Genomic DNA, 19,988 nt, shown 5'->3' with positions numbered 1-19,988 from the left:
CGGCCGTTTGGAAGCAAGAATCACCCCCCTCGATCTCACTATGGTTAAAAAAAGTAGCAGATATATACGCCATGGAAAAAGGCATTGCGATTACACAGGGTAAGGTGGAGAAATTTAATAAAAAATGGAATTCATGGTCTCTTCTGGTCTGCACCAGGGAGTACGGATATGCGCTCGGAGAGCAGATGGGTCATTATGAGGGGGGGGGGGGGAGAGAGCAAGAGAACCTAAATAATGCCATAGGGAAATTTTTGTATTTGGGGTTTTTGTTTTTTTGTTTTTCTCTTTCTTTTTCTTTTTCTGTCTTGTTTGATAATAAGTCATATGTGTCTAAAAAAAAAAAAAAAAAACCCATAACAGCACAAATAAAAATTTTAGCAGCACAAACCAGCACAAACGTAGCACTAACCAACGATACCAGTTTTTGTGTCATTTGGGGCGTTGTAGGGGGGCTGAGTGACTTTTGGTGACCTTTAATAAATCATTAATAACGCAAAAAACGATAAAAGATAGAACGGAATTTTTAGCAGCACAAAACAGCACAAACGTAGCACTAACCAACGAGACCAGTTTTGTGTCATTTGGACGTTGTAGGGGGGCTAGGTAATGTCATGGTCTGAAAAAAACAATTGCTAATATCTTAAAAATAAAAGCAGCACAAATGTAATTTTTTATGGTACAAAACAGCACAAATGTAGCACTAAAGAAACACACTTGAGTTTTTATTTGTGCTGATTGTAGGGGGGCCAGCTTCGCTGAGCTCTTTTTCACTCAGTTTCAGACAACTGGCTGTTTGTTCTCTAGAAGGATACATTGTGATTTTTTGTTTTTCTAAGGATACAATGTTTTACAATAAACCAATCTACTCCATCAGTCACTGACATCCTGCAAGCTGAGGTAGAGCCATTACACAGGTTAGATCCATTCCATGGTATGGATTGGCTGCAGATCATGCCTGACAGATTTCTTCTGATGGGCTGTGTGGGACTCAACAACTGATTTAGTTGCTCACTGTGGATACTAGCATTACTGACTTTATTATTATACCAGGACTTTGGTGGGCTTCTAGGGTTCTTTCGGCACGGTTTTTTGTGGAATTCTGGGACTTGTAGTCCATTCTAGCTGGGTGTGGGTGTAGTAGGAGTCTGCTCCCATTCCCCCATGTCTCTTAGTGCCTGGTATAGGAGGTGGATGGCCTGGGTGCATGGCAGGAGAATGTGTCCTGAGGAACATAGTGCCCATTAGAGAGTTGCTGTATGTACATTTGTATATGTGCTGGGATAGATACTTGCCACAGGACAAGCCATTACTGGCCACATCAGACCTCACGGGGAGAACCCCAAAGACCCTTTAAGCCCCTTTCACTGTTAATGCAATTGGTCACACCCACTGTTCGCTGCAGCACGCTGGGCGTGCCGCATTTCTACTTCCCTGGGGCACACGGAGCTTTCCCAGGTATTTTACAGTCCCATAGTACATACTACAAAAAAAATGTGTTCGGGTTTGGCTCAACGAAAAGGTGGCAACCCTAGTAAGTAGTACCGCTGTGCTCACGCGGAGAACGGGGGGGGGGGGTTCGATGTGACACAGGCAAGGCTGCATTTGGGAGACACAGGAGGCTGCATTTGGGGTGACACAGGCTGCATTTGGTGTGACACAGGCTGCATGTAAGGACAGACTCCGCTATGGACACCTGATGGCATCTGGTGGCAGGCGACATGGCAGGTGACACACTCGGGGGTCCAACTGATTCTGCATTATGGTGAGTTGAATGATTTCATTTTATAATACAATGTAATAATAGAAATAATGTGCTTCAATCATCCTGACACCATAACAACCAATGGCGCCGGGATGATTGAAGTGCTAACACCAGGTGTTTGAAATATCTTTATCTGCTGATTGTTAAACTTTCTAGAATACACATATTTCTATTGTTGTGTAGGATCTGGGCCTGCTGTCCCTCCATCCCTCTCTCCCTCTCCCTCCATCCCTCGTTTATCTTAGATGCTAACCACACCACCTTAGAGCCACGCCCACTATTTAGCTGAAACTACACCCATTTTCACCAATTGGGAGGGGTCAAAAAGGAAGGGCGGGGTCTGGCTCCCCCCATCCTAAAACTTCACCAGCCGCCACTGGTCAGTACACAAATCCGTCACATAAAAGTCGAAAAGACAAACACGCATGCTTTGAATCAATGCTCACCAAAACACAACATTAGCAGAAGGGACCCAAAGGGTGGCGCTCAAGAGCTGAAATTCCTCGTAGTATGTCACTACGTTCGTGTTTGTGGCACTACAATTGTGTACAAGATCCTGGCACAAGCCCTTTTGACAAAAATCAGAAGCTCGGTTGGCCAACAATCGTACCGTGTGTACAAGGCTTTAGGAAGGGGTTGCTTTATGCTCCAAAACATTGCTGTTGTCTTATGTGACTGATTACATTTTCCCATCTTTTTAAAGGGAAGGGATGGGAAGTTCACTCTTCCAGCCCCCACTTTTTAGGTCAGTGGTTCTCAGTTATCAGACCACAGCCTACTGCCAGGTCATGGCCTCCCTCCTGCCAGGCTGTGACTTCCTGTCTACTAAGACGGCTACTGCTGTCACAGCATAGGAAGACACAACTGTTGTAATACTAGTCTGCAGCCATTAGATGGTGCTCTGTCCCTGCTAATCAAAATGGGCCTAAGCATTCCCTGGACTAGTGCTTGTCCTCAAGGCCAAGTTTGAGTGGAAGACATCTCTGGACTGGTGCCACTCAGGGCTGCCTAGCGGCAAATTACTGTGTGGAAGGTATAGAAGGAATTTCTTCCAATGGGTTTTATCCCAATTGTAGGTGGTAAGTGATAGACTCAGTTAGGGTCTAGGGCTGCTACTGTTCTGATAACAACAATAGGGGTGTTAACACAGTGAATACTTTGGTGATTAGAGAGGAGCGCCCGAAGTCCAAAAAGAAGAAGGTCTCACTTGATGAATTGGAGAGGAGTGCTCGACACAACTATCAATCATCGAGTGAGACCTTCTTCGTTTTGGACATCGGGCTCTCCCCCTCAATCACCCAATTAGATCGTCCAGTAAGGGTTGCTGTAAGGCCAGGCTCTGTGCAAAGTTGCCAGGTAAATTCTAAGCTTCAAGAGTCAAGTGCATATATAAATACGTATTTTGCATATTCATACTTTTATTATATGCGTATAAACCTTTATTTTTTTTTACTTTTGGAGCATAGAACATTTTGAAAGAAATTACAGTGCCCTGGTCTCAGGTTGGTTCTATAAGGGTTGCCATACACACTAGAATCTGATTGTACAATCCCTGTACGATCTCATTTACATTCACCAAAACTGCGTAATATGAGGACAAACCTATACAATCAATCTCTATCCAATGGCACAGGCCCTTATATTGCATAGTTAGATTTAAAGGAGATTGTTTAAGCCCTCGGCACCAAGCGTATCTAAATATGTGGCCCCACTGGACTGAGCGTTTTTCCGTGGGGCTGCATATTTGCGTATCATCACAACTACTTTGTGCATCCAGGTGGATCATACCTTGTTTTTTTTTAGGACAAATTGGCCTTTCATTTGAGTGAGAGCATGCACCAAAGTGCATTGGGAGACGCCCCCTTGGAATTAAATGGCAGAAAAAGAGTATAAAGTTTCAAAGTAGATAAAAAAAGGCACAAAGGTGCCAACTTTATTAGTATATAAAAAGTAGAAAAAATATATTGCGTATAGACACAATTAGTTAAAAACATATTATAGCAGTACATCAATGAATCAACATAAACAAAAAAACAGTATAGTTAATAACCTAAGCTGATGGTCCAAAGTGTTGCCCAAAACAGATTGAGGTCAGCAAATTAGATTCTTAAACATATACCCAATTTACCCCTTTCATTTGGTGGTAAATGGTAATGGATAGCTCCTGATTTTTCTTTTATTATCAAAGAAAAAATGTCCAAAATAGTAAAAAAATATAAATTTTTTAAATTTAACTGTATGTTTCTTGCTATTACCATAACCTACCAACAAAGAACAACCCAAAATACATTTTCCTGCTCCTGACGATCCCAGTGATACCACATATGTGTATGTTAGTTGTTTGTACCCGTAGTACAGCCCAGAAACAATAGTGTGTATTTCACTTTTTTAAAATCGAAAACACATTGACACTGACTGACACTGATACAAATTTTTTCTTTTTTTTTAAATCCTGTCCAAAAAATACTGACACTGACCTTTGACTTTGGCCCTGACCTCGGGCCAAACACTAATGCCCCGTACACACGATCGGACATTCCGACAACAAAATCCATGGATTTTTTCCGACGGATGTTGGCTCAAACTTGTCTTGCATACACACGGTCACCCAAATCTTGTCGGAAATTTCAAGAGTCAAGAACGCGGTGATGTACAACACGTATGATGAAAAAACAACTGACTCCGCACCAATGGTGTCAATATTATGGTAAATAAATAAGTGAATCATAAACATATATTTAAACAGTGAAAAAGATAGATACATATAAATCAAGCTGCTCCCCAACTTGAACATAAATGATCAGATGGTAGATAAGAAAATAGGGGGCGCTAGAAACTAAGATAAATTATTTAAAGTGCAGCAAAATTATGCTTAACTGAGTACCTTAAATTTAAAAGAAAATTAAATTGATATAAATATTGACAGTGGAGTTAGTGCATAACCCACCAAAATGGTACATTAATAACAGTGTCAATATTAAATTATCACAATAACAGTGAATAATAGTTCTCTAGTGGAGTGATATCTTCCAAAAAGTGCCAATTTCTTGCCGTTGATAAATAAAAAAAGTTCCGTCACCAAAAGAAGGAAGAAAATACACCTTGAAGTAGTAGATATCTGCTTACCAGATACCAATGACCCATTTAGTTAAAAAGAGAGTCACTAGCGATTGTGCAGGATTGTGCCTGCTCACATGGACGGCTGGACAACTGGATGATGATTAGGCATGAACCCCTCCGATCCCAATCGTTCAAGCAATGAATATATGGGAAACAAACAAAGTCTCCATAGTGTAAAACCATTTATTAAAATGCTAGGGTAACAATAAAAAGCCAAATGGCCGCTTACATTTGTGGGTGCCTACCCGGCACTGGGGCTGCTCGCTTGTCAGGGTAAGGTTGGTGTCAGAGACCCATCGCACCGCATCAATGGACGGCGTGCGTTCCACCCGGCGTGAGAGACAACCAGATAACTGGATGTAGGTAAAACAATCACGTGACCATGTACCGCTCTGACGTACGTTTCGTTATGAACGTCCTCAGGGAAGCTTACGTTCGTCACTAAGTTACGAGCTTTTAAAGGAAAAAAGGCGGGTAAATACAGACGTGACAGGAAGTCTTCCATTCGTATCAATAAAGTTGGATGGCATTAAATGAAAAAATCGAAAGACATGCTCCCCCTAGTGGCTTTAAACCATATGGATTTAATAGTCACTCTGGCTAAAAAAGACAATAGTTCGCATAGCCTAGCACTGTTTCCCATTGCCAAATACTGCTCCCCCTACTGGTTATTTCCAAGTAGGCGGAAAATACCCATAGTGTCGATGTTGTTATATTATTGATTTGTAGTACAATAATGGGAAAATTAATAAACATATTTTTAAATTTGGTTAGTCTAAGTTGAAATAGACAGATGATTAAACCCTGTAGTTCTGTGCCGCCACAGTCTCGGTTTACATTATCATGATAAATACCCCTTACTACACGATTGTGCAGGATATTCCCTTACCCTAGGTAGGTACATTAAGATAAAAGAAAACGAAAAAAATGAAAAAAATGATACAGCCAAAATAATAATAAAAATAATACTATTCTGAGCTCCCTATCAAAAATTACTGATTTATACAAATCATTATTAGTGTATCCAAATAAATTGATAGTATAATTACAAAAATTTGAATACATAAAAATTGGCCACAGAAATATTGCATAGTAGATGATTAGTTAAGTGTGGTCGCAAGTATTATCTTTATTGCGTACCCCTGAACTAATCGTTAGTTAAAAAGCAGTTAAGATCTAAATTTATGTTCATTCCATGTGGTTGCATGGTTTGTAATTTGTAGAGCCAATATGTTTCATTTTTGGATACAGCCCTTTTCATATGAGTACCCCTCCAGTCTCTTGAAATTTTATCAATACCATAGAATGTACACAATGATGGATCACTATCATGACAGAGTTTAAAGTGTCTAGAGACACTATGGTTGGGGTAACCATTTTTAATATTTGTGAGGTGCTCATTAATTCTTACTTTTAGTTGTCGTGTGGTTCTGCCCACGTATTGTAGGGAACACGGGCATTCCAAAACATAAGTGACGTGGTCAGAATCACATGTAATAAGAGGTTTGATGTTAAATTCTTGTTGTGTTACTACAGATTTAAATTGGGATAACTTCTCCATTGTACCCGGTTTCCTAGTAATTTTACAAGCTTTGCACCTGGTACAATAGTGGAAACCAGATCTGTTTAGAAACGTAAGTGGTTTCTTTGGAGGGTCAGGTACATTGGGGGCTATACGATTTCTAAGGCTGGGAGCCCTTTGGTAAATAAATTTTGTTTTTTTAGGCAGGAAAGATTGAAGATCTTTATCTTTAAGCAGGATAGGCCAAAATTTCTTGAAAATGCCTTCTACTACTCTATATTGGCGATGGAAACCTGATATGAATGCACAATCACCTTTAAATTCTTTTTTTGGTTTAGGGGCCAGCATGGACTGCCTGTCCATGTTTGACACCTGTAAGACAAGTTTATCTAATACATGGATAGGATAACCCTTCTCTACAAATCTAGTGGAGAGAATTTCTGCTTGGGAAAAATAATCTAAATCATTGTCGCAATTCCGCCGTATACGCATATATTAAATAAATGGGAATCAGAAACCATTTTCAAAAATAGACCCCAATCACTTCTTCTCTACAAAAGATACATCGATGATGTTATCATATTGTGGGAGAGGACTAAGGAAAGTTTTTTGATGTATTTAGAGTACATGAATCTCAATAGATACAATCTAAAATTCACAGTGGAATATAGTCTAACCACAGTGAACTATCTAGATTTAACACTTACCAAAAATTTCAACACCATTAGCATTAAAACTTTTTTTTAAAGAAACAGACCGCAATGCCTATGTCCCTACACACAGTTGCCATCACCCGCAGTGGATAGGAGCTGTACCTAAGGGGCAATATATGCGTATACGGCGGAATTGGGACAATGATTTAGATTATTTTTCCCAAGCAGAAATTCTCACCACTAGATTTGTAGAGAAGGGTTATCCTATCCATGTATTAGATAAACTCATCTTACAGGTGTCAAACATGGACAGGCAGTGAATGCTGGCCCCTAAACCAAAAAAAGAATTTAAAGGTGATTGCGCATTCATATCAGGTTTCCATCGCCAATATAGAGTAGTAGAAGGCAATTTCAAGAAATTTTGGCCTATCCTGCTTAAAGATAAAGATCTTCAATCTTCCCTGCCTAAAAAAACAAAATTTATTTACCGAAGGGCTCACAGCCTTAGAAATCGTATAGCCCCCAATGTACCTGACCCTCCAAAGAAACCACTTACGTTTCTAAACGGATCTGGTTTCCACTATTGTACCAGGTGCAAAGCTTGTAAAATTACTAGGAAACTGGGTACAAAGAAGAAGTTATCCCAATTTAAATCTGTAGTAACACAACAAGAATTTAACATCAAACCTCTTATTACATGTGATTCTGACCACATCACTTATGTTTTGGAATGCCCGTGTTCCCTACGTGGGCAGAACCACACGACAACTAAAAGTAAGAATTAATGAGCACCTCACAAATATTAAAAATGGTTACCCCAACCATAGTGTCTCTAGACACTTTAAACTCTGTCATGATAGTGATCCATCATTGTGTACATTCTATGGTATTGATAAAATTTCAAGAGACTGGAGGGGTACCAGTGCTGTGTCTTGGCCTAGGCCGACAAGGCCCAGGCCTAGGGCGGCACTCTGCGGGGGGGTGGCAGAACAGCCACCCCCCCTGCACAAAAACTTCCCCCGTCCTGTCCTCCTGAGTCCCAGATCCCGCAGTCTCCTCCCGCTTAGGTGCAGCCTCCCGTGTGCACACACGTGGTGTTGGCGTCCGCATCCGCCGCCCACAGCCACTGAGGTGCCTGACCAGAGTGATCTGCAGCCTTGTGTGCTCTTTGCTGCGCCGGGGTCTGGGAGCCTGGACGTGTCTTCAGACTTCAGGAAATCCCGCCCACTGTTTCACCATGCAGTGTGACATGCAGCCCAGACTCAGGTATGAAAAGTGGGGAAGAGTGTATGGCAGCCAAAGAATGAGTGGAAGGCTGTGCATTCTCCTCATGCTGTGTTTGGAGGTCTGGTGGCAGCCCGTTTTGCTGGGACTTGTAGTGCACTCTGTGGGGGGGCTGAGATATGGCAGCCTCCTATGCTGGGACTTGTAGTGCACTCTGGGGGGGCTGAGATATGGCAGCCTCCTATGCTGGGACTTGTAGTGCACTCTGTGGGGGGGCTGAGATATGGCAGCCTCCTATGCTGGGACTTGTAGTGCACTCTGGGGGGGCTGAGATATGGCAGCCTCCTATGCTGGGACTTGTAGTGCACTCTGTGGGGGGGCTAAGATATGGCAGCCTCCTATGCTGGGACTTGTAGTGCACTCCGGGGGGGGTGAGATATGGCAGCCTCCTATGCTGGGACTTGTAGTGCACTCTGTGGGGGGCAGAGATATGGCAGCCTCCTGTGCTGGGACTTGTAGTGCCCTCTGTGGGGGGGCCGAGATATGGCAGCCTCCTATGCTGGGACTTGTAGTGCCCTCTGTGGGGGGCTGAGATATGGCAGCCTCCTATGCTGGGACTTGTAGTGCACTCTGTGGGGGGCAGAGATATGGCAGCCTCCTGTGCTGGGACTTGTAGTGCACTCTGTGGGGGGGGGCTGAGATATGGCAGCCTCCTATGCTGGGGCTTGTAGTGCACTCTGTGGGGGGCAGAGATATGGCAGCCTCCTGTGCTGGGACTTGTAGTGCCCTCTGTGGGGGGCTGAGATATGGCAGCCTCCTATGCTGGGGCTTGTAGTGCCCTCTGTGGGGGGGCTCAGATATGGCAGCCTCCTATGCTGGGGCTTGTAGTGCACTCTGTGGGGGGCAGAGATATGGCAGCCTCCTGTGCTGGGACTTGTAGTGCCCTCTGTGGGGGGCAGAGATATGGCAGCCTCCTATGCTGGGGCTTGTAGTGCACTCTGTGGGGGGCAGAGATATGGCAGCCTCCTGTGCTGGGACTTGTAGTGCACTCTGTGGGGGGGCTGAGATATGGCAGCCTCCTATGCTGGGGCTTGTAGTGCACTCTGTGGGGGGCAGAGATATGGCAGCCTCCTGTGCTGGGTCTTGTAGTGCCCTCTGTGGGGGGCTGAGATATGGCAGCCTCCTATGCTGGGGCTTGTAGTGCCCTCTGTGGGGGGGCTGAGATATGGCAGCCTCCTATGCTGGGGCTTGTAGTGCACTCTGTGGGGGGCAGAGATATGGCAGCCTCCTGTGCTGGGACTTGTAGTGCACTCTGTGGGGGGGGGGGCTGAGATATGGTAGCCTCCTATGCTGGGGCTTATAGTGCACTCTGTGGGGGGCAGAGATATGGCAGCCTCCTGTGCTGGGACTTGTAGTGCCCTCTGTGGGGGGCAGAGATATGGCAGCCTCCTGTGCTGGGACTTGTAGTGCCCTCTGTGGGGGGGCTGACATATGGCAGCCTCCTATGCTGGGGCTTGTAGTGCACTCTGTGGGGGGCAGAGATATGGCAGCCTCCTGTGCTGGGACTTGTAGTGCACTCTGTGGGGGGGGGGCTGAGATATGCCAGCCTCCTATGCTGGGGCTTGTAGTGCACTCTGTGGGGGGCAGAGATATGGCAGCCTCCTGTGCTGGGACTTGTAGTGCCCTCTGTGGGGGGGCTGAGATATGGCAGCCTCCTATGCTGGGGCTTGTAGTGCACTCTGTGGGGGGCAGAGATATGGCAGCCTCCTGTGCTGGGACTTGTAGTGCCCTCTGTGGGGGGGCTGAGATATGGCAGCCTCCTGTGCTGGGACTTGTAGTGCACTCTGTGGGGGGGGGGGGGCTGAGATATGCCAGCCTCCTATGCTGGGGCTTGTAGTGCACTCTGTGGGGGGCAGAGATATGGCAGCCTCCTGTGCTGGGACTTGTAGTGCCCTCTGTGGGGGGGCTGAGATATGGCAGCCTTTTATGCTGGGGCTTGTAGTGCACTCTGGGGGGCTGAGATATGGCAGCCTCCTATGCTGGGACTTGTAGTGTCTTAGACTGTGGGGGGACTGAGGAATCCTCAGTCCCCCACAGAGGGCACTACAAGTCTCAGCAGAGTGGGCTGCCATTCTTCAGCCCCCTGTAGTCTAGGGCACTACAAGTCCCAGCATAGGAGGCTGCCATATCTCAGCCCCCCACAGAGGGCACTACAAGTCCCAGCATAGGAGGCTGCTCTTACAGAACACGAGAAGGAGCTGGGGGGGTGTACTGGGAGAGGAGAGGAGGTACAAGTTTGAGATGAGGGTTTTCTTTTCTGAAAGTGAGGATTTATGCTGGGAGGAGGAGATGGGGAGGATTTGTGATGGTGGGAGGATTTATGCTGGGAGGGGGAGGTAGGGGCGATTAATGCTGGGAGGGGGAAATTGGGGAGGATTTGTGATGAGAGGGAGAATTTATGCTCGGAAGGGGAGGTAGGGGCGATTTATGCTGGGAGGGGGAGAAGGGAGGAGGATTTGTGATGAGAGGGAGAATTTATGCTGGGAGGGGGAGATGGGGGAGGATTTGTGATGAGAGATGGAATTTATGCTGGGAGGGGGAGATGGGGGAGTATTTGTGATGAGAGGGGGGTTTTATGCTGGGAGGGGGAGATGGGGAGGATTTGTGATGAGAGATGGAATTTATGCTGGGAGGGGGAGATGGGGAGGATTTGTGATGAGAGATGGAATTTATGCTGGGAGGGGGAGATGGGGAGGATTTGTGATGAGAGATGGAATTTATGCTGGGAGGGGGAGATGGGGGAGGATTTGTGATAAGAGATGGAATTTATGCTGGGAGGGGGAGATGGGGGAGGATTTGTGATGAGAGGGGGGCTTATGCTGGGAGGGGGAGATGGGGGAGGATTTATGCTGGGAGGGGGAGATGGGGTGGATTTATGCCGGGAGAGAGAGATGGGGCAGGATTTGTGCTGAGAGGGAGGATTTATGCTGGGAGGGGGAGATGGGGGAGGATTTGTGCTGAGAGGGGGATTTATGCTGGGAGGGAGAGATGGGGGAAGATTTGTGCTAAGAGGGGGGATTTGTGCTGGGAAAGGGGAGATTGAGGCAAGGGTTTGTGCTGAGAAGGGGGATTTGTACTGGAAGGGGTTATATGAGGGTGAGGATTTGTGCTGAAAGGGGGTATTTTTGCTGCTAGGGAGAGATGGAGGGTCGGGGGTCTGGAAGGAGTGTGGTTTACAGATGGTAGGGTGGGTCTTAAATAGCAAGGGGTGTGGCTTCGACAGGAAGGGTGGGTCGTATTTAAATTAGGGGGTGCATGAATTTAGTCAGGCCTAGGGCAGCACAAAACCTAAATCCACCACTGAGGGGTACTCATATGAAAAGGGCTGTATCCAAAAATGAAACATATTGGCTCTACAAATTACAAACCATGCAACCACATGGAATGAACATAGATTTAGATCTTAACTGCTTTTTAACTAACGATTAGTTCAGGGGTACGCAATAAAGGTAATACTTGCGACCACACTTAACTAATCATCTACTATGCAATATTTCTGTGGCCAATTTTTATGTATTCAAATTTTTGTAATTATACTATCATTTTTTTGGGATACACTAATAATGATTTGTATAAATCAGTAATTTTTGATAGGGAGCTCAGAATAGTATTATTTTTATTATTTTGGCTGTATCATTTTTTTCGTTTTCTTTTATCTTAATGTACCTACCTAGGGTAAGGGAATATCCTGCACAATCGTGTAGTAAGGGGTATTTATCATGATAATGAAAACCGAGACTGTGGCTGCACAGAACTACAGGGTTTAATCATCTGTCTATTTCAACTTAGACTAACCAAATTTAAAAATATGTTTATTAATTTTCCCATTATTGTATTACAAATCAATAATATAACAACATCGACACTATGGGTATTTTCCGCCTACTTGGAAATAACCAGTAGGGGGAGCAGTATTTGGCAATGGGAAACAGTGCTAGGCTATGCGAACTATTGTCTTTTTTAGCCAGAGTGACTATTAAATCCATATGGTTTAAAGCCACTAGGGGGAGCATGTCTTTCGATTTTTTCATTTAATGCCATCCAACTTTATTGATACGAATGGAAGACTTCCTGTCACGTCTGTATTTACCCGCCTTTTTTCCTTTATAAGCTCGTAACTTAGTGACGAACGTACGCTTCCCTGAGGACATTCATAATGAAATGTACGTCGGAGCGGTACGTGGTCACGTGATTGTTTTACCTACATCCAGTTATCTGGTTGTCTCTCACGCCGGGTGGAACGCACGCCGTCCATTGATGCGGTGCGATGGGTCTCTGACACCAACCTTACCCTGACAAGCGAGCAGCCCCAGTGCCGGGTAGGCACCCACAAATGTAAGCGGCCATTTGGCTTTTTATTGTTACCCTAGCATTTTAATAAATGGTTTTACACTATGGAGACTTTGTTTGTTTCCCATATATTCATTGCTTGAACGATTGGGATCGGAGGGGTTCATGCCTAATCATCATCCAGTTGTCCAGCCGTCCATGTGAGCAGGCACAATCCTGCACAATCGCTAGTGACTCTCTTTTTAACTAAATGGGTCATTGGTATCTGGTAAGCAGATATCTACTACTTCAAGGTGTATTTTCTTCCTTCTTTTGGTGACGGAACTTTTTTTATTTATCAACAGCAAGAAATTGGCACTTTTTGGAAGATATCACTCCACTTGAGAACTATTATTCACTGTTATTGTGATAATTTAATATTGACACTGTTATTAATGTACCGTTTTGGTGGGTTATGCACTAACTCCACTGTCAATATTTATATCAATTTAATTTTCTTTTAAATTTAAGGTACTCAGTTAAGCATAATTTTGCTGCACTTTAAATAATTTATCTTAGTTTCTAGCGCCCCCTATTTTCTTATCTAACACATATGATGAGCCAAGAAAAATGAAGTTCAATAGCCAGTGCGGCTCTTCTGCTTGATTCCGAGCATGCGTGGAACTTTGTGCGTCTGAATTGTGTGCACAAGAGCGGAATTTACGACAAAGGATTTTGTTGTCGGAAAATTTGAGAACCAGCTCTCAAATATTGTGTGACGGAAATTCCTATGGAAAATGTCCGATGGAGCCTACGGAATTTACGACAACAAGCTCCCATCGAACATTTTCCGTTGGAAAATCCGACCGTGTGTACGGGGCTTAACCTAGATCAAACCTAACATTTTTTTAAATTTAATTTTATTGTTTTAATTATTATTATTGTTATTATTTTTCCCCTTTACTCTCCTCTCGTCTCCCCCTGCTCTCCATCCTCCCTTCTCTCCCTGTTCTTCCTTTCCTCTCCTCCCTTCTTGCTCTCTCTTTACTCTCCTCTCCTCCCTGCCTTCTTTTCTTCTCTGCTCAGCTCCCTTTTATCTCCGTTTTCCATTTCATCTCCTCCTTCTTTGCCCTCCCTCCTCTTCTCTCTTCTTTCTCATCTCCTTTGTCTCTGTTCTCCCTTTCCTCCCCCTCCCTCTCTCTTCTCCTCTTTCCTCTCCTCTCTGGACTTCTCCCCTTCTTTTTCTACCCCCTCTACCCCCTCCCCTCCTGTTTATTATAACATTTAGTTGGTGCATTGTTTAAACTTATTTTCACTTTCACTTTGCGCTAAGATAAAAGACGCTTACTTTTCTTTTGTCCCATTGTGCCATCTTTCATTGGTCACATCATGTCTGCGGCTCCCGAAAACCTCCTAGAGCACATTAAGAGATATGTCCCGGGTATCAGGGCTGACAACTCTGAGCATGGTATTGAACGACTCATTATACTGCTGTTGGGGTTTGCAGGACATGGAAAGTCGTCCCTCATCAATTCCTGTATGTGTGTGGTGAAGGATGAGATATATCGGAATTTGGCTGGAGCCGGGACAGATCATGGAGGGAGAACAACGAAGAGGACATCACACTCTCTCACCGACACTATCCGGATAACTGACAACAGAGGGTTCAATAAGATGACGCCGGGGGAGATTTTAGAAGTGTCTGCTCAGCTAAGTAAGTAGATTTTACCATTTACCTGCAAGCTTGGTGATAAATAAAGGTAGAATGGGGCCTTAACCCTAGTACACACGGGCTGAATGTCAGGCAATATCAGCCGGTTCAATAAAAACCATCCGACATTCGGCCTATGTGTATGGCAGCCGGTCCAACAGAAGCTGACTTCTGTCGAACGAGCATGCTGGAAAATCAGCAGCCGAACGACTCCTGATCAGCACTCAGACTGGATTGTTCTGGCGGGGGGGGGGGGGGGGCGAGGGCGTCATCCCCCTCTCAGAACACAATAGCACAGCAGGGATATTAGCAGTACTAATATCAGACAGTTAGTACAGCAACTCTGGCCTGAGCTGTCAGTTTTTTTTTGAATGAGAAAAAAAACTAGTAGTTTGTACCAGTCTTTAGGCAGGGTAGTGGCTTTGCCCACCCCATCCCTTTATTCACAATTATAAGGGTTGTAGTAAGAGCATATAAACCGTTCATTAGCATTGTTTGTACCGGCAGCTGCACAGCTTTACCAAACTATTCTCCTTTTTAACTGCAGGAACATAAAGGTTGTACATGCTGCCTTTGGCCATCCACCAGGCTGTAGGCTTCTGCCTAGGTTGCCTTGTGGGTGATACAACTTGGGTGAATCTGCTACTTGTGTCACTTGAGAGTAAGGCCCCTTGTGACACTGAGGCATTGCAAAACTGCGATAAAAATGATGAGCGTTATTAGCGCGGTTTTACCGCATTTTTGCCGCATTAGCGTTAAAAATAGCGCTAACGCCCATGCGTTTTAATAGCGTTTTTATAACATTTTTTTAAGCGTTAGCGTCAGCAAACAACCTGTCTCCCTTACATCACATCCTGTGCACTTCCTGTTTTTTCGTCAGAGAAGAAATAGAACAGGGAGAAGATGGAGTTCCATGAGCTGCTGTTGTTTGTGCTACATGTTTGGGAACATATTCAATTTTCTTCAAGCGGTTGGAGTACCAGTCATGTTTCTTGTCCCAAAGTTGTGGGTGCCTCCGTATTGTGTCAATGAATTCCTTTGGATCTCCACTGCCAGAGGGTCTTTCTGCTATGACTTCTGCAGCTGCAGAGGCTGCATCTCTACAGATTCCTCCTCCATGATACTCTGTATTGCTCTGTCTGGTCTCCTCTCCCCTTTTCAACAGGATTTCCTGGTATCCCAGCATCCTCCCCTTTACGGCGGTCATGTGACCTTCCCCACAGCTTCTGGGCGGTTTTAAAGCGGTATTACCGCGGTTTTACAGCATTTCCCATTCATTTCATTTGGGATAGACGTTTTTACAGCGCTATTTTATGCGCCCAAAAGATGCTCCAAAAAAGCTATTTGCAGGATTTTTTCCAACGCACAGTCAGCGCAACGCCTCAGTATGAAAGGTTACACTGAGATACATGGGGGGCATTTTTCATGCGGTATTTAGGCGGTAATTTTAGCGCTAAAACGCCTGAAAAACGCCTCAGTGTAAAAGGGGCCTAAGAGTAGAGCGGAGGCAGAGGCTACAGTGTCTCAGACTGTGGAAGTCCTCTACACATTGTTCCTACACTACACAAGGCCTAGGTTGCCTTGTGTGCAGTGCCGGGACAAGGTTACCCAGAGCCAAGGGCAAACTTACCAAACTGGCAAGATGTATAAGCATTGTGTCAACAAATCCCCCCCCCCTAAAAAAAATTAAAAATTCAAGTACTAATATGCATGCTTACCCCCTAAGCAACAAATTCCCCTTTCACCCATGAAAAATCTGCCCCCTGCTAAAATCCCCCCTCCAAGCTCAAATCCTCTCTCTCTCCAAACCCCCCAGCACAACCCCCCAAAAAAAATCACCCCTCCTAGCACAAAACCTTTATCCTTCAAATTTCCCCTCAAAGCACAAATCCTCTCACCCCACTCTGAATCCCCCCCTCCCAGCATAAATTCCCCCCTAGATGAGCCCTCCTAACATAAATACCCCTCAATTATCCCTACTAGCACAAATCCCTCACCCCCTAAAAAAATTCCCCTTCTAGCACAAATTCCCTCCGCCTGTACCATATCACCTCTTCTGGCACAAATCCCCCTCCTAGCACAAATCCTCTTCCTCCAACCCCCCCCTCAAAATACAAAGCCCCCCAAAACCACCATTCCTAGCACACCCCTAATTTCACCTCTTAGAGCAATTCTTGTCCCCTGCCCCCTCCAAATTCCCCCTCCCAATATAGATCCCCCCATCTCCTCGAGGAGCCCCCCCTACTTCACATGATACCACAGTGCCCACCCCCTATCCCGGACCCGCTTGTGCGTGATACTGCTTGCGTGAATCTGCTACTTGTGTTACTTGAGAGTAAAAGTAGAGCGGAGGCAGAGGCTACTGTGTCTCAGAATATGGAGGTCCTCCACACATTGTTCCTACACTTGGAAAGGTTCCCCATTGTGGCTTTGAGCAGAGGCCTCATTCAGGGGAAGTGGTGTGGAGAGACCCAGGTTTCCAGCTCCACCAATCCCAAGTGAGCTTTTTTTCTGGAGTTCTTCATTTATGTCACATGCAGGATAAATTTAGACATTGTGTGTGTGAAGGAACAATCAAGAACTACAGAAAGAAAATAGGAAATTCCCAAGACATGGGAAATTCCTAAGACATTCAAGATATTGGACCGGCAGCAGCCTGTAATTTCTGTGTATATAAAAAAAGTAACAATAACTAAGCGCAAATACAGTGCATGCAGAGTAATCACAACTATTGTGTCATTTGTCTATAGGAAACTCAGATAGTTCAAGGGTTAAAAATAAAATAACGGCAGGGCAACGGCGGCTGCTGTCCTCAGAGAGCTGGCTCTGTGTATAGGGAGACAAAAGAGAGAACACAGGAAGTGCCACCTAAGTGCAGTATTAAAAGCAGCTTTAATGGCAAGGTATAAAAACACTTACAAAAAGTAAGAACATCGTAGGCTCATCTGTATATATGGAGTCCCTGGGGAGGTCCCTGTGTCCGGATCCAGTCGCTGTGCGAGGCTGTGTGATTGTCTGGTTGATCTGCAGCACATTCTGTGGCCACCAGGAAGAGGCTGGAACTGGCATTCCACATATAAGGATGAGCCTATGATGTTCTTATTTTTTGTAGGTGTGTTTTTAGACCTTGCCATTAAAGCTGCTTTTAATACTGCACTTAGGTGGCGCTTCCCGTGTTCTCCCTTATTTCTGTGTATATAGAAGAACTTCCAGTGGCATGCTTCAGTACAGGGTGATGTATAGCAGGGCAGCAGATGGATGGATCAGGAGGTCTAAGTCTATTGGACCAGTCTTGGGTATCAAGAGCTGGCTCACAGTATTGCAGAGGAACCCTTATAGAGGTTATATGCTGAAATTATATGTACACTGTATGAGCTGTATTTTGGACACTTGACATGCGGACACTAGTCGGGTCAGGTGGTCTACTTTTGGCCAGGAGTGGAATAAACCTCCCATAATTGAGTCCTTTGTCCAGCAACATCATTTTACCGATATTCAACCTGCTACTTCACCGCCTCCACCAGAGCCGCCCGAAAACACTGTAACAGGTACTCGTATGGTCTTGGCTGGCTCCGGGCCGTGCGTCACAGCCATATTTTTTACTGGCAACCTTTTCTTTTTACTGACATTTACTGGCAGGAGAAAATTGCCTGTTTTTTACTGGCTGCCAGTAAAAATACTGATGGTTGGCAATAGGGGTGCAACGGATCGTCACTGATCCGTGATCCGTACAGGCCAACCTCCGCGGATCGGCACACCAGCGATCCGCGGAGCGCTCGCCGACCTCGGCCATAGGAAAGGCCGCGGCTTCAGCCTAGCTCTGGAGCGGCGGCCATCTTGGTACACCCGGTGGCGGCCGCTGTATCGTCAGGAAGTGACGTTTCATCGCCGCCATCTTGCTACACCCCACACTCCCTTGCACAGTACTGTAATGCTAGAGTGAGAAGGGGGCAAGCGGACATCTTGTTACACCCACCGGAGTTTTAGATTTAAAAGCTATTTTCCACACAAAACGGAGCTTATATGCATAATTACACTATTTGTAGATCGGACGGACTGTTTAGATGTTAAATTTTTAAAGCAGCAGCAAACCTGCTAACCTTACATGGTTGCAAATGTGACAGAACACCTCTGATTTTCACATTTAGCTGCTTTTAAAATTTAACATCTAAACAGTCTGTCCGATCTACAAATACTGTATTTATGCATATAAGCTCCGTTTTGTGTGGAAAATAGCTTTTAAATCTAAAACTCCGGTGGGTGTAACAAGATTTGTCTTTTTTTTTTGCTGATCCGAAAATGATCCGATCCGTGACTCTGATCCGAGGATCGATCCGATACGTGAGTTTTTTGATCTGTTGCACCCCTAGTTGGCAACACTGCTGAGAAAACCCCTCCTCCCTTCCTAAAGACTCCTGGGATGTGTCACATCATTTGCATAGGCCTGGAAACCAGGAAGCAACTGAAGAAATGTAAGAAACAAGTAAATATGATATACTTTTCTATTTATTTACTAATGCTAACAGCATAAGGATTACAAATAGCCAAAGTTGATTGAGAGAGTGAAGTTCCATTTTGAATAAAAGGCTTTCATTCAGGTGTATGAAGTGTATAAAGTTTGGAAGACATCCTCTGAAGACGTCATTTTGTGATGAAACATGTAGGGATGCAGCCTACACCACGTATGTCAGCACGCCGATCCAGTCCTTTTACACTCTTGCCGGCTGGACTTGTTTTTCTAAATGCTTTTTTTTGAAGACTGCTTATGTAAGTGCAACATAACCTAATTAAATTAGCTTCTGTGACAATATTACACTGTGTGCGGACCTTCCTTTTTCATATATGCCACCCTTGGATCGAGGAGAGATCTTGAGCCACTGGTCCAATCTGTTAAGCTGTCAGCTGAATACCGATACTGCCATGTCAGGCATATTCATGCATTTTGACCATTAAAAGAGAAGTATGGGTTTTGGGGGTATGTCCCCCTTCATACTTACCTATGTGGATGCAGCATCGGTCCGATGCTGCATCCCCCGACGCCTCTACACTGAGAACTGAGCGATCGAACATCGCCGATGGCTCGGTTCTCACAGCTTCCCGAGCAGAGAGCTGCTGACTGTCAATTAACAGCTCTCTGCTCTGCTCCTCCACACTCACTGGAGCGCTGAGCTGTGGAGGGGCGGGTAACGGCCATCTCAGAGGCCGCTGAGAGGCTGAGACGGGTGTCAGTCCAGGCACCTGGTGGATCCAGACTTTATTGTCGCGATGACATGGTGCCTGGACTGATTCCTGTGACGTCAGCAGTTTCTGCTGAAAACGGGGTCACAGGAGTGCAAAACTAATTGCACTCCTGTGATCCATAGGAGAAGCCCAGCCAAACGAGCTTAGGCTGAACTTCTCCTTTAATAATTTTATGGTCATTGCCTTCTGGTAAGTGGCTTTTGATCCCTTTTTAACTTGGGATACATGCTATTTTTCTTCCTTATTTTGACTACAGTGGAACATCGGATTGCTAGTAACGCGGTTAACGAGCGTTTCGCAATACGAGCATTGTATTTTTAAAAATCGTAACTCGGTTTGCGAGTGTTGTCTTACAACACAAGCACGATTCAGGCCAAAGCGGTGTGCAGTACCGCTTTTGGCCTGAGGTGGGGGGCGCCAGAGCCG

The 19,988-nt window shown here is 45.1% G+C and overlaps 1 protein-coding gene across 1 annotated transcript in view; it reads left to right on the top strand.

Annotated features, from left to right (window-relative positions):
• The first annotated feature begins 13,703 nt into the window (after positions 1–13,703).
• The window catches only part of LOC141148607 (uncharacterized), a 44,913-nt gene continuing 38,628 nt past the window's right edge, over positions 13,704–19,988 (top strand). Inside the window, exon 1 of the mRNA XM_073636209.1 lies at positions 13,704–14,324. Within this exon, the coding sequence (XP_073492310.1) occupies positions 14,000–14,324 (325 nt within the window). The 5' untranslated portion in view covers positions 13,704–13,999. The remainder of the gene's footprint in view (positions 14,325–19,988) is intronic.

The sequence above is a fragment of the Aquarana catesbeiana genome, linkage group LG06 (genome assembly GCF_042186555.1).
Source record: "Aquarana catesbeiana isolate 2022-GZ linkage group LG06, ASM4218655v1, whole genome shotgun sequence".
Taxonomy (NCBI): Eukaryota; Metazoa; Chordata; class Amphibia; order Anura; family Ranidae; genus Aquarana; species Aquarana catesbeiana.
The sequence above is the reverse complement of the archived record's forward strand: the minus strand, read 5'-3'. Positions and strand labels throughout refer to the sequence as shown.